General features: G+C 36.4%; 1 protein-coding gene across 10 annotated transcripts in view; it reads right to left on the reverse strand.

Moving 5' to 3' along the window:
* Positions 1–2,923: 2,923 nt before the first annotated feature.
* ZNF638 (zinc finger protein 638) overlaps positions 2,924–17,533 on the reverse strand; it is an 83,672-nt gene continuing 69,062 nt past the window's right edge. For 7 of the 10 annotated variants that reach the window (XM_022561314.3, XM_022561316.3, XM_089923027.1 and 4 more), the window contains 7 exons: positions 12,448–13,672; positions 11,793–11,858; positions 8,978–9,932; positions 8,060–8,164; positions 5,603–5,704; positions 4,743–4,861; positions 2,924–3,239 (listed from right to left, as the gene is read on the reverse strand). In XM_022561314.3, coding sequence (XP_022417022.1) covers positions 3,174–3,239; positions 4,743–4,861; positions 5,603–5,704; positions 8,060–8,164; positions 8,978–9,932; positions 11,793–11,858; positions 12,448–13,672 — 2,638 coding nt within the window. In that variant the 3' untranslated portion in view covers positions 2,924–3,173. The other 3 variants (XM_089923025.1, XM_089923026.1, XM_022561322.3) reach the window with 3 other exon arrangements.

Below are 17,533 nucleotides of genomic sequence, written 5' to 3' on the forward strand. Positions count from 1 at the left end.
TATATATTAAAAATAATTTAAAAGACCTACCAAGCCAGCAACAATGTATGGATCTTATTTTGATCTTGATGCAAACATAGTAAAAGAAAACAAAAATCATTGATGAGAGAGTAGAAAATCTGAACTGGATTTTTACTATTTATTTATTTATTTTGGCTGCACTGGGTCTTCGTTGCTGGGTGCGGGCTTTCTCTAGTTGTGGCGTGACGAGCAGGGGCTACTCTTTGTTGCGGTGCACGGGCTTCTCATTGTCGTGGCTTCTCTTGCTGCAGAGCACGGGCCCTAGGCGCATGGGCATCAGTAGTTGTAGCGCATGGGCTTAGTTGCTCCGCAGCATGTGGGATCTTCCCAGACCACTGGTTAAACCCACGTACCCTGCATTGGCAGGCAGATTCTTAACAACTGCACGACCAGGAAAGTCCCTAGATTTTTATCTAAATAAGGAATATTTTTAATGATATTACTGGTTATTTTAAGAAGAATCCTTATCTTTTAGAAATACATAATGAAACATTTATGGGTAAAATGACATGCTGAGATTTACTTTAAAATAATAATGAGAAGTGACGGGGCTTCCCTGGTGGTGCAGTGGTTGAGAGTCCGCCTGCCGATGCAGGGGACACAGGTTCGTGCCCCAGTCCAGGAAGATACCACATGCCGTGGAGCGGCTAGGCCCGTGAGCCATGGCCGCTGAGCCTGCGCATCGGGAGCCTGTGCTCCGCAACGGTAGAGGCCACAACAGTGAGGGGCCCGTGTACCGCAAAAAACAAAAAAAATGAGAAGTGAAAAAAGTAAATATATAAATTGATAACTGCACTGATACTTACTCAAACTAGATAAATAGTATATATAAATTACCCTATTCTTTTTCAAATGCTTGATACTTTCTACAATCAAACAATAAAATATTAAAATAAAAATTTAACGTTTTAAAACCTGACTCTCAACACATTTCTTTTCTTTTTAAAGAATTCAGAAGGAGCAGTTTTGGAGAGGCAAACTTCCACAGCATTCTACGCCAGAAAGGGTAAAAGAATCTAAATACCTTAATGGAGGTGTAGAACACAACCTTTTCTTGCTTTGGTGTCTAGATAATGACAGAAACTATGCTGAGATGATAAAAGCTGCAATCCAATTATGTACCTTAACCAACTAGTAAGCAGAAACTGCTACGTAAATGACATTCCATATGTGTAGTGTGAATAAAGGGATGTAGGTATTTCAAGGTTTTCTGGAAAAGTCTAGAACACTTCTAAGATTATATGCAAAAAAGGTATGTTTATTTAAAAAAACGAAACGAAACAAAACAAACCTAAAAATCTTTTGTATCTGGAGTCCTAATTCCCAGTCTTAAGTGCAAGCAGCAGCAGAGAGGAACATTATTTACTACATATAGTGAACCATCAACATGTGTCACTAGGATAAAACACACAAATCACCTCTACTATACTTTTATGCTTTAGCAGTTCCTTTTATTTTAATTTAGAATCCCAATGTCCAGATAACTAATTTGAAGGAAGTAAGAGTTTCACATTTAAATTCTTAAGATTAGGGAGTTCCCAGGTGGTCTAGTGGTTAGGATTCGGTGCTTTCACTGCCATGGTTTGGGTTCAATCCCTGGTTGGGGAACTGAGATCCCACAAGCCACGCGGTGTGGCCAAAAATTAAAAAATAAATAAAAATAAATTCTTAAGATTAAACACCAAGGTTGATCCAGGCAAGATTAAAGAAGTTCTTAACTTCTCTGGTTTTAAAAGCTTCAGAAGCAGCCCCAGGAAAAGATTCTTTAAGAGTCTTATTTACTCTACTGGTGTTTTTTTTTTGGGGGGGGCGGGGGGGGGGGCGGGGGCGGGCGGGCTGCACTGCACAGCTTGTGGGATCTCAGTTCCCAGATAAGGGATTGAACCCGGGCCTTGGCAGTGAAAGTGCCAAATCCTAACCACCAGACCATCATGGAACTTCCCTACTCTGCCACCTTAACTTGCCAGCTCCTTATACTCCAACCTTTTAATAGCTCTTCTCCCTCTTAGTACCTCATTCACCTATATGGTTTTAATTACAACAGACTCTTGGCATTCCCAAGCCATCCCTCTCCCCACCCCATTCCTTACTCTGTGGCGTGTAGTATTTTATCATTTTGCTCAGGCTGTGGCTAAGTGCGAACTGAGTGTGCAGTGAGTTTGGTGAGCAACAACAAAAAGATGTTGTGTTCTTCACTCCACTCTTGCTGACTGTGAGCTAACTCTTGTGCTGTGATGGAAGTAAGAGGTCTAAAAAAGTAGTTGTTTTTTGTTTCCCTCCATTCACCCTCTATTGTTAACTGGTGCATTCTAATCTAAAGAGATAAAGAATCAGATACTAAAAATTCTCAGTCAGTAGGCTTATGTCTGAAGCATGGCCTCATCTAAAACTTTACAGTACAGGGCTGTGTCCAGCACCTAACAATCCAGTGAATTATTTTTTTGTACCTTTACAACTCCCCACAAACATATTAAATAATAATTCAAGTGGTTTAAAAAGCAGTTCTTGTGGTCTACAGAAAGTAAAGGCTCCTTTGTCTTTGTAGTTTCAAGTTAATATTAAATGACTTGCTAGGAGCTACGTTAAATGGGTCCTGGCAAAAATAGCAGATGTTACCAGACGCAGAAAAAATGTCTTTCTAAGCCATTAAAAAAGTCAAGCAAGGTTTTACTCACACCTACCTGAGCCAAACATGCTGTAACTGAATTTTACCCAGAAAAATCGAGAGTTTTAAGAAATCTTTGACCTGTACCAGATGAAGCAAAGTCAAACACTGTCACGCCTATGATTTCCAGTAACACAAGAAGAATCCCCAAACATCCCAAGTCTCAGTGGTTGTAGAGAAGCCTGTCTGCAGAGGCCAGCAAGTCTTTAATAAATCAGCCACAAACACAACATGGTATTTTAAATATACAGTAGGAACATTTATTTTAACACTTCTAAAAGATATTTCTCCATGCCTGATGATTTGATATAAAAATCAAACCCATCATACTTTCCCCTTCAGTCTCTCTACATCAAGGGCAATCAAAATTTGTACAACATGAATATTTGCTTCTGAAACAAAAATTACAAATTAAGTGATAACAAAAATACACAAATCAACTGGACCCTAAACGAATTTCTAATGAATTTTTTCCCCTTTCCCCCAATCACCTAGAGCTTCTTTCTTCAGCCTCATTCTGCTCCTTTTCCTTTCTTTGCTTGGCCATGAACTTCTGTTAAAAGCAATTCATAATATAAAATATTTATTAGATGTTGCTTTGCTGTGTTACAAATGTATCTTATATATTTCACTGTATTTACAATTTAAAGAGCTTGATCCTACAGAATAAAGATTAGAAACACAGTGCCTTACATTAACATTCCTTCCTTCCATTTGTGAATCATCTGATACTTATGATATACTTATGCATTATCTTGATGCTTGGGGACTCAGTGGTCAAGAAGACAGATAAGGCCCCTTACCTCACGGAGCTGACATTCTAGTAGGGGAAGAGAAACAATAAAAGAATAAACAAGATAATTTAGGGGGTGGTGGTAAGTATCATAAAGGAAAGAATGACTGTAAAGCAAATGAGATTGACTGCTTTTTGGGTTGGGAGGAGTGTTCTACTTTAGCTAGGTCTTTCTTTGTCAAAGGCCTTTCAGGGAAGCTGTTATTTGAGTCGAGGCCTAAAAGATGAGGAAGAACCAGCTATACAAGGGGGGCTGGGAGAGGGCAAAGGAACAGCAATATAAAGGTGCAAAGGCAGCAAAGGGGCCTTTCATGTACGAACAAAAAGAGAGCCAAAAAAGCTGAAACACAGTGAGCAATAACAGTGAGGTCAGAGAAGTAGGAAAAAAAATCAGATCATGTAGGGCCTTACAGACCCACAATAAGAAGTTTGCATATTATTCCAAGTGTAATATGAAGCCAGTGGAAGATTTCAAGTGGAAAAGTGACACGTTAAGAGCATAGGTAGCACAGCACAATGTTTAAGGGCATAAGCTTAGAATAAAACAAAGGTAGGTTCAAATCCTAAATCTGCCACTAACTAGCTATGTGATCTTGGGGATTAGGTACTCTTTAATCCTGTTTCCTCATCTTCAGAATTGGAACTGATAGCATCTACCTCATAAAATTGATTGGGGGACTGAATAAGCTTCCAGCAAATAACAGCTCAATGAATGTTAGATGAGTGTCTGTGCCACAAATTCAATACAGAGGATATATAAAGCAACTCTCAAACATTCAGGAGGAATCAGAACCACTGTTTCAATTATGGCTAATGACGATTCTCTAGAGTTCTAATCTAAATGTGTCCCAAAGACATGTACAACTAAAAACAGAGGTGGTAGTAGTGAGGAAATGGATTAAATAAAGTTAAGTGGATTCTTTGGCTAGACAAGTCTGAAACTTTAACATGTTATGTGTCCATGACTCTGCAAGAGGGCATCAGAATATACAGTTTCCCACACTTTAATGGAGTGTCACATGGGACTAGTGATATGCAAAATCTACTCTGGCAAATGCTGCCAGAGGAAAAGGAATAAAAACTAGGAGTTACTGGCAAGATACAGTGAAGGACATGAATAGTACTTTGAACTTAAGAGGAATAAACAAACCTTAAAAAGTTCTTCCAAAAGGAAAGAATGTACATTTTGTGTGGACACTTCAGTAGTTTGACTATAATACCACCACCTGAAGATTTGATGAGTTAAAAATAAGAAATATCTACCTCTGTATTTTGCTTATGACGTGTACTCCTGCAGTGATTTGTCATTGCTTTTTCACCTGAGTAGAAGAGGGAACAAATTGGACAGAAGAATCCAGCCTTCGGTACAAGAAAGTCTAAATCTAGAGGACAGGAGGAGAGAGGGGGAAGAGGAAGGAAAAAAATTAACGATAATTTATCTAGAGCTGTGTTAATTTATCTGAACATGATAAACATACTAAGCACAGTATACATTTATGTACAAACATAATACACACTGTTATATATCTAGGGATCAAGAGCAATTAAGCCTCTAATCACAAAACAGAAGTCTTTATTTTTAAACAAATTCTGTAATATTCCAGAGCCTCCAGGAATGGCAGGGAATTCCTTCAGAACAGCAGTTCACTGGAAAAGAATCTGGTAGTCTTTGAAATAAACCTCTTAGGAATCCACTGTTAAAATAAAACAGGGAGAAGAGGCAAAATGATAGTCAACTGTCTGCTTGAGGAATACAATGGGTAAACAAATAAGGTGCCCCTTAGCTCATCTGGGCTGGCCATGAACAAAGTTTGCTAGCTAAGCTTTTCCATCATGTCCTACTCAACTGGAATTTCTGCCTGGGCAAGTATAACTCAATTCTTACCAGAGCAACAAAGAGAGTACATATCCCAGACTTCACGAGTGCAATAAAAATATCTTTGTCAGGTAAAAACACAGCTTAATAAACTGTTCTCAGAAATGCCAGTGTGCAAAGCTTGCTAATTTCCACTCTAATCATCTAAGCAAGGTCATTGCATTACTCATCTAAACAACAGAACACTTATTACGGTTCTGAATTTTTATTTCACATGGATAAGGAAAAAATGTCGTTTTTACTTTACCTTCAGGGACATCAGGTGCCACTGATTTCCCCAAAGAAGAGTCCTCAATCTTCTTGCGTTTTCTTTCTGGTTCTGAATCCATTAATCCAGATTCTTCATCAACTAAAGTCATTAAATTTTTCAAGGAAAAAAGAAGTTATTCAAAATAGATTTATAGATTTTATACTAAGTGATGTTATCTGAAGCTAACATCAGATAATCTCTGCCTTCAAAGATTAATCTATGAAAAAAAAGATTAATTTACGGATCATCTCTCTAAGTAAACCTTTCTTGGTTAATCCCACCCGACTATTCTTCCAAGAGTCTTTATATAAGGAATAAATGGGTAAATCTGTTCAACCTTATTAAATAGATTCAAGGATATGGGACTAAAGCTTAGCAGCATACTTTATTTACACATTGTTCAGGAAAAAATTTTAAAGGTAATGGAAGAAGTTCAAGTTCTATATTACTGGCAAGAGTTAACGTGTGTATGAAAAAGTGCTGGGGTGGGAGAAGAGTGTGGATTGAGGAGAAAAGGACACGAGCAGAGAATAATTCTGCTGTCCTGTATTGAAACCCTTCCGACCAAGAAAGACAAAGCCTAAACTGATGGACTAAGACCCTTGTTAGACTGAATCACAAGTGAAACTACAAACATTCAAACCCAGCAAAGTGAATTAACATGTAAGAAGCACTCAATGTTATCAGCAAAATGCCTAACAGGATCTTGGGGGAAGACAAAAACAAAAACTGGTTCCAAGCAATTCTGGTTACCCTCAGCAGCTGAAATACCTAACTGTTGTAAAGCACTGGACAAATCTCTCTCACATACATATCATTCATTTAGCTTTTATCTCGTGTGAGACAGGCCGGTCAAATCATTATTATCCCTATTTCTTCACAGATGGAGAAAGAAAAACCAAAAGAGGTAAGAAACTGATTATGTCCAAGGATGCATAGCCAGTAAGTGACAGAGACTTGTGACTTCAAGTTCAGTGCTCTCCCCACGTAACTGGGCTACTCTTTCCCAAATCTGAGGGGATGGTTAGAAACTATGACATCGTTATTTACTGTTCTCTTACTCCTTGCATTTTACCAGTCATCAAGTCCCAAAGAGTCGATTAAAAAGGCTGTCTCGCTTCTCTGGACTTGATGCTTAAAACAGCCTCCAGTGTCTTGCTACAACCCTCAACAGAGTAATACTTTCTCAAACACATTTGCTGCTACCAGGCCAAAGGCACCTTTATCTAATAACAACAATAATACATATTATATATAATTACATAATCATTTAAGAGATTAAAACAAATATTTTAAGTTTAAAATTATTTAAAAAATGACTTTTTCTTAAGTTAGATTCTTTCATCAAATATATTGTCTATTAATGAAAATAAATGGTTACAAAAGCAGTAAAGAAATGATTCTTTTTCTATTCTTCTGTTGAGATGAGGCAGTTCTAAGCAAACTGGTAGCTGAAGTTGCCCTATCACAACAGAAATCCCGAGGGGGGAAAGCCCTCATGAAATTATGCTGGAAGCATTTGTCAGTTAGTAAAACCATTGACTATGGCTTGGTATCAAGGAGAGGTTAATGGAGAACAATAAACAAAGGAGGAGTACCCACTTAGCCAAGGGAGAGAGCATCAAGAAAGAGTGCATAATCAACAGTAACAAATGATGCAGAGAAGTCAAATAAGACTAAATTAAGAAGAAAAAAACTTAATCCAGTATGACAACAAGCAGAAGGGTTTTAGGTTTTTATTACACCTGGTTAGGAAATGGGAAAGGAAGGAGGCCTAAATAAACTGTGGAGCAGCACTGAGGACCCAGCTGAGAGCTAGGTCAATGAGATTCCACTGAATCACAGGTGGTAGTTTTTCCTTAGAGAACATAGCATACAAAAGCAGGAGGGCAATGAGGGTGCTGTTTTCAAGGAGAATGGTACTAGGGATTTAGGATTTTGCTATGAATATATGGACACAATGACAAATACTTGTTAAGTAACTGGAGTATTCTAGACACTGTTCCCTATTTCTTTCAACATAAATTGTATTAATGTTATTAAGACATCTTATTTAATTCATGGCTGCCTGCTTGGCAGCATCCACAAAGCAAGGGACCTAGTACACAAATTAAAGCTAGTTAATAAATAATTTTTACTTGATGCTGCAACATGGTCAGAATAACCTTTCGTAGATCATTTCCACGAAAATTTGTCACATTCTATTATAACAGGATCACATATTATTCTCTATTATCCCATTCCATTATGTTCCATTATCTCTATAATTGCAAAGATAAAAATCTTTATCCAGATCTAATCATTAATGGGCTGCCTTCCCTCACTCCCTCAACTCCCATCCCTGCTCTGTTGACTCTTTTTCTACTTTTCTTCTTAGACAGTAGATCTTTGGAACTTTAACCACCTCCTCATATTGTGTTACTCTCTCCCCCACTTCTGTCGATCCTGCTTTACCTTCACTAATTTGGAAGGCCTCTTCATCTTTTGCTGGTTCTGCCGTAACAGCTTTTTCTGATGGTGGCGTTTTCCCAATTCTAACTCTCTTGGCTGGCACTTTAGCTTTAAAGAGAAAGTCTAATTTATTGCTACAGTAACAGTGTTTAAATTGCTTTTAACTCTGAATAACAACTTTAACACCTTTTTTGCAAACAAGATAGATATTACTCAAATTTGGGAAGGAAACCTATTTCTAATATAAAATAGAAGAATTCTGTTTTTAAAAATTCAGCACTAGTCTAAGCATTCTCCTTTTATTTTCCCACGTATCCTGATCAAAACTCCACCTTCCCACCTGCTTTTCTCAAGGAGCCTACACACATTTTTCTATTTTGTTCAAGACTGTGGGACCTTGCTAGTATTTTTTATTCTTAGTTTGGTTAAATCTTTCAAGATTTTTGTATTTGAAATTATTTTGATCTCCCTAAAGTACTGAAAGTGAGCTGACCTATTATTCTATACCATCAAAATATTACTTAAAAGTGAAATGGTACCTTCACAAATTTTCCCAAATCCTAAGTCTAAGCAAAAACTAGAAGGCAGGCTGGTATAAACAGCCTTCTACTTATCAAAAGCTGTATTTTCTCAATAATACAAACATATCATTTTCATTCCAATTCTAATCTGGGTATTCTAGTTTGCTTTCTGGCTTTGTTATCTTTTCTTGAGATACAGTAACTTGGGGTAGGGTCTGAACTAAGAGAAATTTGTGAAACTTGAACATACTTCTTTGGAAAGTATCACTTGGCCATAACTATCTGTTGGCTTCTTATGTGAATACACAGTGAAATTATTGGTAATGCTGTAACATATATTTAAACAAATTTTAAATGTAGTCCCCTCATAAAGCAAAAGCTACCACTTCTGAGTATCTACCTGCTAAGTGTCTTTCAATCATGGTTTTCAGATCTTCTTCCATAACATTCTCATTTACTGGACCCACTTGGGACAAAGCTTCAAGTTTTGTCTTCTTTGTGTCCATAGCTCTCTTTCTTCTATCCCCTCTTTTATCGGTGGGATGGTCATGTTTGCTTTGTGTTAATTCAACTTTTAAATCATTGTCTCCATCTTCCTCCTCTCCAACTTCATCAACAGTAACAAAATTAAGCTCTTCTTTAAGGTTGTTAAAATCTGCCAGAGAGTCTTCATCCTCTTCAGTTACTTCATCTAATGTCACTAAATGCAGATCACTGCTGTCATCCTGTATTTCATCTACAGTAACTAAAGCAGAAGGGTCTTCAGGCATGTGAGAAGAAATGAACCCAATGGAATCCCTTCCAGTATTTTCCTCATCTCCTTTAGTATTTAAAGCAGCAAAACTTATGTCTGCTGACTCACTTAAAGGTAGCTCTTCCACTTCTCCAATTTCATCCACAGTTACCAAGCGTTCCTGTTTGAGAAGATCTTGTTCTTCAGCCACTGACAGTACAGTAACATCTTTAGGTTCACTGTGGGAAATGCAATCATCTTGATCAATTAACTCATCTAATGTAAGAAGTGAATTTGAATTTTTTACCATTTCTTCCATATTTATTTCTTCTTCATCAATTACTTCATCCACAGTGACTAGAGCTTGTGCTATATGTGCAGCTGCATCTTCTTCTTCCCCAATCTCATCCAATGTTACAAAAGATAATTCTCCCTCAACAACACGAGAAGCAGAGATTTTCCCCTTCTTCTTCTTCAAGTTAAGTTCAGAGGAAGGGGTATTTTTGAGAGCTTCTTTCCTTTTTCCCTTCAGTGGATTCTGCTTGGCTTGAAAAGGATTCACTTCTTCTATAACTTCATCCACAGTAACAAATTCATCCAAATTAAATGGAAATAAGGGTTCCTGTTGGAAAGGTAAAAAAACTCACAGAATTGTGAACAACTACTGATAACTGGCTAGATTCCATACAGTCTCAATAAATGTGCATGACATACCTATCATTTGTGAGAATTTCAGTATAGAGATGTTTCCAAAAGCTGAAATTAGTTATTTTTCAAAGCCCCACAAACAAATCCAAAGAGTAAACAATGCCAAAGGTAAAATCCTAACAATATCAATCTAATTCCACCTTTACTTAATTTCAGTAAGATTACAATTATTTCCTAAATGATGTGCGAATTGGAAATATGATGTACAAAAATACTACATTAAGAGCATTTATCAAACAATTAATATAATATAAAGAATTTACTATTCCATACGTTAAATGATATCTAGCAAGTGTTTTGGAGACTTCATGGACTACTAAAAGCACCTCAAATGCAACTAGAAAGTTAATAGCTAACTAGATTGTTCCATCAATCAATTTATATACATATTTTAAGATGTGTAATACTAAGATACAGGCACATTTTGCTTTATTGCACTTTGCTTTATTGTACTTTGCAGATACTTTTTACAAATTGAAGATTTGTGGAAACCCTGTGATAAGTCTAATGGCGCCATTTTTCCAACAGCACTTGCTAACTTCATGTCTCTGTGTCACATTTCAGTAATTCTCACAATATGCAAACTTCTTCATTATTATTATATTTGTTATGGTGATCTCTGGTCAGTGACCTTTGATGTTACTACTGCAAAAAGATTATGATTCACTGAAGACTCAGAAGATGGTTAGCACTTTTTAGCAATAAGGTACTTAATTAAGGGATGCACATTTTTTAAAAGACACAATGCTACTGTACACTTAATAGAGTGCAGTATAGTATAAACATAACTTTTACATGTACTGGGAAACCAAAAAATATGTGTGACTCACTTTTATTGAGATATTTACTTTACTATTCTGGTCTGGAACAGAACTTGTAGTATCTCTGAGGTATGCCTATATAAGATTTATATTTTGAGAAAGTTATATGGAAAATTTATTACTAAGACTTAATGACAAATATGACTGCACTTGGAAAAAAATTAGTATCTGTAATTTGAAAAATGGTGCCAATTACTAAAGAAAATAAATTCCTGGCAGGCCTCCTACACATTTAGTACACTATCAATGGTCAATTACTAGTAAATATAATAATGGCATTACAATACATACCCAGTAAATTTAGGGCAGGAGGGGGAATCTGTAAGCAACTGTACTATCAATTTATTAAGCCATGGAAGAACCATAATCCTTACTTCTGCTTCTTAAACTACTAACATTTCTCCTTGCCCTAATAAAATAGACCCAAATTTATGCCCTACCAGGGGAAAAAAGTAAAATAACTGAAAAAATATTCTACAAATAACAGAAATCTAAAATACCAAACAGCCAAATATATTGTAACATGTTTATTTGGCAGTAGAAGTCAGTACCAAGCAAGTAAATCTTAAAGCCCGTCTCGTTAGGATAAATTGAGCCATACCAAAAGGATAACAAAATGGAGAGGACTCAAGTCAAATGTCAACCTCCTTTACATAGATGATTTTATTCTGTGTTACAACCCATTCCTACTGATGTGAGACTGGACGTGTCTTCCTACTACAATCCCCTTTCCATCCCTGTGTAACTTTTTGCCCCACACCAAGAACAATCTATTTAGCCTAGCTCAAGGTCAGAAAACGAACTGGTGGTGGGGTCAAAAATATACTATCTCATTCCTGTCCCTTGCTCTATATCAAACTAATTATTACAGGAGAGACACAAGTTACAAGGTGGACGAACTCTTTTATGGAATGATGGAATAGATGGGTCTGTGTTAGTAGATTGTTTCTTACCTCTTTGGGTTTGGAACTTCTACCAGTGGTGCTTTTAGAAGTCTTAGTGTTTTGCCCAGTCAAAGTCTGAAATATTAAATAAGAAATACAGAAAAACAGAATTTACAACTAGGTTATTAATGTTCTTTAAAACACAAAAAGAATTCAAACAGCAAATATTACCCAAACACATTCAATTATGCAAATATTTAACAGGTATACCAAGCTAAGTCAACAATCATTTAACAGTACAGGCATCATCTCCATAAGTTGTAGTTAAATTCAGTTTTACTGTCTAAGTTGGGCCATCAGTAAGCTGATAAAGGGAGCTTCAATTTAAAAGAGAAAACTGTTTCCCACTTCAGGAGCAGAGTGCTAAATCACCTCAGGAGATTCAATGCAGAATTTTTTTTTTTTAAATACAAAGTTTTATTTCTGACCACACTTTATCCAAATAATGCTTTCACACCTGTTAATAAATTACAGACTTGAGCTTATTATTCTAAGTGTCTACTGGCTTAAATCAATGGAGTCATTTAAGAAAGGGAAAAGGGAGCTTGGGGGCAAAGGGAGTGAGGAGATGAAAGCATAAAACAAGATTACATCTCCTACTCCTTAGCTACAACAGAGATAATCACTTCATAGATTCTCTGAACATTCTTCCTACCCTCCTCACCTTATTGTTGCTGTCATCCCGTTTCATGGCAGAAGGTTTAGCCTCTGTTTCCTGAGACTGTTTTGTAATATCCCTGTAATCCAGTTTAGAATCTTTGCCTTGCAGGGCTGAGATCCTTCCACTGCCTCCTCTGGTAACACTGCTCTGAGTGGGTTTCAATTTACTGCTGTTTTCAGCCAAGCCTGATCTGGCACTTGTAGGTTTAAGGAGACCCAATTCCTTGGCTGAAAGTTTCTTTTCAGCATTTATTTGATCTCTGAGTACAGATTTTAGAAAACTTTTCTGGTTTTCAGATTTTGAAGCTGTAGCTTTTGCCTTTAGAGAAGAGACCATACCAGCCTTGATGCTTGATTTACTGCTAGATGCATTTGATGCAGGAAGCATACTAATTTTACTAGTTTCATCAGACTTATTGGCCTGAACCACTCCTTTATTTGGGCATGCCTTGGTCACTGAGTTTTCTGCAGGCTTTTCTTTCATTGCAGCCACAATCTTTTCCAACTTCTCTGCAACCATCTTATCATCATTCTTTTCAGCCTTCTCTATTCGTATTTGCAGATCCATTCTGGTTTCCTTGGTATTTAATTCATTCTCCTCCTTTTCATCCATATTACTTTTTGCAGAAATTCCCTTTGTGCTCACTGCCTGCTCATCCCCAGTGGAAATTCCAGGTACTAAGGCCACAACACAAGTAGATGGTACTATTTCTGAAACAGTTTCATGTTTGTCTACTTCAGCTACAGCTTCTATCATAGACTGTGTAATCTTAGAAAAGAAATCTTCTGCTTCAGATGGAGAGTCTTCTAGAATTCCTTTGATGTTCCTTTCTTCTATAAATGCACTATCAGATGATGACAATTCTGCTTCAGGGTTAATAGTTTCTGCCTCTTCCTTCTCAAAGTCACTGGTATACACCTGCTGATTTAAAACAGACTGCTCTCCATTTTCAGTGAATAAGTCAATACTGGCTGGAGTGGATGCTACAAGAGGAATTTCCACTTTGACCTCCTCTCCCTGAGTTTCAACTTCAAATGTTTCAATAGCAAAGTCAGAGACACATAGTGCTTTTTCTGGTTCTTCCTCACAAGGCTCTTCCTGTTGTATAAAAGCTTCTATTTGAATGCTGGGAATAGATTCTTCTTCAACTTCACTAGGTTTAACAGAGGGACTGTCAGCTGCTCTTTGCACCTCACTTTCATCAACTGGACGGTTTTTCAAGTCAGGGCTAAAAGTATTTAAAAACAAAAAGGACACAAACAAATATCAAACTACGATGAGAATTCAACCATCATAAACAGTCCTGTCGATGCTAATTGTTAAGACTTCCTGATACAAGAGCAATAAGCATTGGGAAATCCAGTCAATCAGCATTATAATGGTTAAGAAGTTCTGATGTAAATATACAAATAACATAAAATTTTAAAAAGATCCTCCATTGCACTAAAGATTTCTTTTTAGTTCAAAGGAAATTATGGCAATATTATGACCACTGATACAATCATTTTACTCATATAAGTTATAACCATTTTTTTTTCCTTCTGTGGCAAGTTTGCCCCTGAGACCAGAAGGCTGAATGTGAATTTGAGACATCTCAAATTATTATTAGGTCCTATCTCCCCAACAGTGGTAACTGAAATAATAAAGTATGTTTATGGTTCGCGAAACTAATGACCCATGCATTAAAATTTACAATTTTATAAGTGAGCCTTACCTAAAAGGAACAGAAACTGATAGGCCACAGTTATCTTAACCACGTCACCTCTTTCTTTTGGATGTGAAACAGATTTGTTTTCAATTTCCCAAGAACTGTATTTATTAGTAATACTTAAAAGAAAACTTTCTTTGGAAATATCTTTTAAATACTCTGTTGGAGATTTAAAGTTAGAGGCAAAGCTGATACAATCACCTTAACATAAACATGTATTCTTATTATAAAGTATGTGCCTTTGGCTATATCACAAGAAGAAATTTGTTAAAAGAAATCCTTCCAGTTACAGAGACTAATTTAAGATTCTGATACATAGCTTAAAATTTTAAGTAAAATTATTTAGAAGAAATGGAGGAAATACATGGCAAATACATGCAACTGATCTAATTCATCAAGGTCCTCCCAAATCCAACATAAAAATAAAAGTGTGTGATACAACTATTTTCACTGAGACAGAATAAACGGTTTTTATATTAATGCTCCATAGATAAGAGATTATCCTGAATAGTAATAAGGAAGTAATTAGCTTCTGAAGACACATCCAGCACGCTGTCAACACAATAATGTTTAACAAATACATCTGCTTAATTACATTAGAAGGTACAGCTTGGGAAAAGACTCCAGAAAGTGATCCTGCCATATCAATATCTCAGTGTTGACTTTTTCCTCCTACTCTTCAAGGAAGGAGGGGATGAGACATCCCTTTTGATATGCTTCTCAAAGGGTGGCTATATACTCTTTAGTTACTGCAAGATGGTGTCCGTGTCCTGAGACATTAATAATATTTCAGAAGTTTGGAAAAAGTGCTACCACATCAGGGTCTAATCATATGAGCCAATAAACTATTCCTCCCTCCTCCAATGATGGTAAGTTTAAACTTCCAGAGGAGAAAACTTTTCTAAGAGATCAGAGAAACACCTCTTAAAGAAAAGCCATTAAGGCAAAGAGTTTGAGGAATTTATTTAAGTTAAAGAGTCAGTAACCATAGACCTTTATCAAATAATATTCTATTCAACTGTATAAGCTATCCTTTGTATGCTGAAAGGGTTTAAAGGTTTGTATTTGAAATGATTCACATCCCTTATATTAAAAAATACCAATGGGGCTTCCCTGGTGGCACAGTGGTTGAGGGTCCGCCTGCCAATGCAGGGGACACGAGTTCGTGCCCCGGTCCAGGAAGATCCCACATGCCGCGGAGCGGCTGGGCCCATGAGCCATGGCCGCTGGGCCTGCGCGTCCGGAGCCTGTGCTCCACAACGGGAGAGGCCACGACAGTGAGAGGACCACGTACCGCAAACAAACAAACAAACAAACAAAAAAAACCAATGGCTGATTTTTGGTGTTCCAAATTCTTAGGAAAAGTAAAAAAAAAAAACAACAACTTGCTGCCAAGCACAAGTATGACAAAGAAAAAGTTGTAATATTCAGTTAAAGCAGTTATGTAAATATTATTTCTCAAGAAATAAGCTTTCATTTTTAAGTTACAAGACTCATTTCCAATAATGAACATTAAATTCAAACTCCTGCCTCAGTACAGAACTGCATATTAACCCTAAAGGCTTTAAAAACTAGAGCTATACAAAAACACCAATTTACTGGGCTTTAGAAGGAGAACAATGGAGATTTTGATTCCTGGCTCTAGGACATAGCAAGTCCTCCCCCTTTACCACATTTAAAGTTTGTCAGTAAATTTAAAAAGCTGTTATCTTTTATATAAAATGAATCGCTATGCAGTTTCACACTTGAAACAGACAGCATGAACCTACTTAGGAAAATGGCTTAATTCCATATTTGTTCTTGTGTGCCAGTCTTTTAAAATTATAGTGCTTTCTTCATAGGATTTATTTTCCAAAAATTAGTACCTAGTTTTCTGGCTGATATGCTAAAAACCTTCAGTGTTCGTCAAGTTAGCTTGGAAAGTCAGTTTGAGATGTCAAATAAATGAAATTATTAACACCAGAGTATAAAAAAAAGTCTTTTAAAAGAACAAAGAAAACAAAATCATATTCTGGAAACTGGACCAAAAAAGGATTCCAGGAAGGCTGGGTTCAGGATAGGGGTATCTAATTTCCCACTCCCCCGTCCTACCCCATCCCTCCATAAAACCAGGGTTTCAAAATCTTCAGAGAAGGTATATAGTAAAAGCTGGCCGTGAGAACAAAGGTTAACACCATACCATACACTTTCTGAGAAACTTTAGACTGAGACATAACACTGAAGATCAGTATTTATTTCAGAGGGCCACTGAGTACTGCCCAACATTATTAATGAACTGGTGAACATTTCCTCTTGCACCCTTATTTGGAGCCTTAATCATATGATAAATAAATAATGTTCACATGGGGGTTGGTTAAAACAGGGAAAATGTAGAATTTTATTAAATTATTAATATATCCATGTGAGATTTCTTTTAAAAAGGAAACAAATACTCTACATTAACTATAAACAAGAGGATCATGTTAACGAATTAGCATCCACAAGTGCTTAAAAAAAAAAAAAAAAAAAAAAAAAAAGAAACAAGGACCAGTATTTTCTCAGGATCAGCTTACTCCAATAAAGAAATGTGAAGTATTCAGCCACATCCCATGTCTTTTTTCTCTAATGTCATACAAGTCAGAAAAAAACTGCAAAGTGGGAATTAAGAAATTATTAGTGCTAGAACTTTAAAAATTAATAAGATTAGACAACTATTTGTAAATTCATTAAGACATATCTGATTTTAAAAGATAAGTGAAAACAATGAAAGAGAAAATGACCAAACGCACACAATAGCTATTCTTTTGGACGTGGAAGAAACTGTCAAATGAAATATATAAAATGGATTTTTGGAAGAGCCTACTTAATTACCAGCCAGAGTTACTATAGCCAAACTGCAGGTCTATCTATACTACTACATGCAGCATTGTTACTTATTCAGCCCTTTGCGGGCTTTTGTAGCAAACACTGCTTGCTGTTGGTTATTACTTCTTAGGCATGTAAATATAATTGGTATGCTGATGTGCAACTTAAAAAAGTCTGTGTGGATACATATAGCCAACCTATTGCTTAAAGTTACCGATATATTTTAATATACTCATAATCATCTTTATCATTTAAAAGTCTCATTTTATAAAAATTAATTACTGAGAAGAAAAATCTATAAGACATCCTGTTTTTCAGGCATCTTATAATTAGGCAGTGTATCAAATAAAATAAACTTTCCATATTTAAACACTCAAACTCCTCTTTCAAACTGATAAGCTCTTACTACACTGACTAAGAAATAAGGGTAAACCACTTAGTAAGAAAGAGAGAAAGAATTCTCTATCAGTGAATCCCAATGAAGAACAGTAAAAGGGAGGTTATTCATTGATGGGACAAGGGTGGTGATAAGTGTGG

The sequence above is a fragment of the Delphinapterus leucas genome, chromosome 13 (assembly GCF_059928025.1).
Source record: "Delphinapterus leucas isolate spDelLeu-1000000601 "Yukka" chromosome 13, BTC_Dleu_Yukka2, whole genome shotgun sequence".
NCBI lineage: Eukaryota > Metazoa > Chordata > Mammalia > Artiodactyla > Monodontidae > Delphinapterus > Delphinapterus leucas.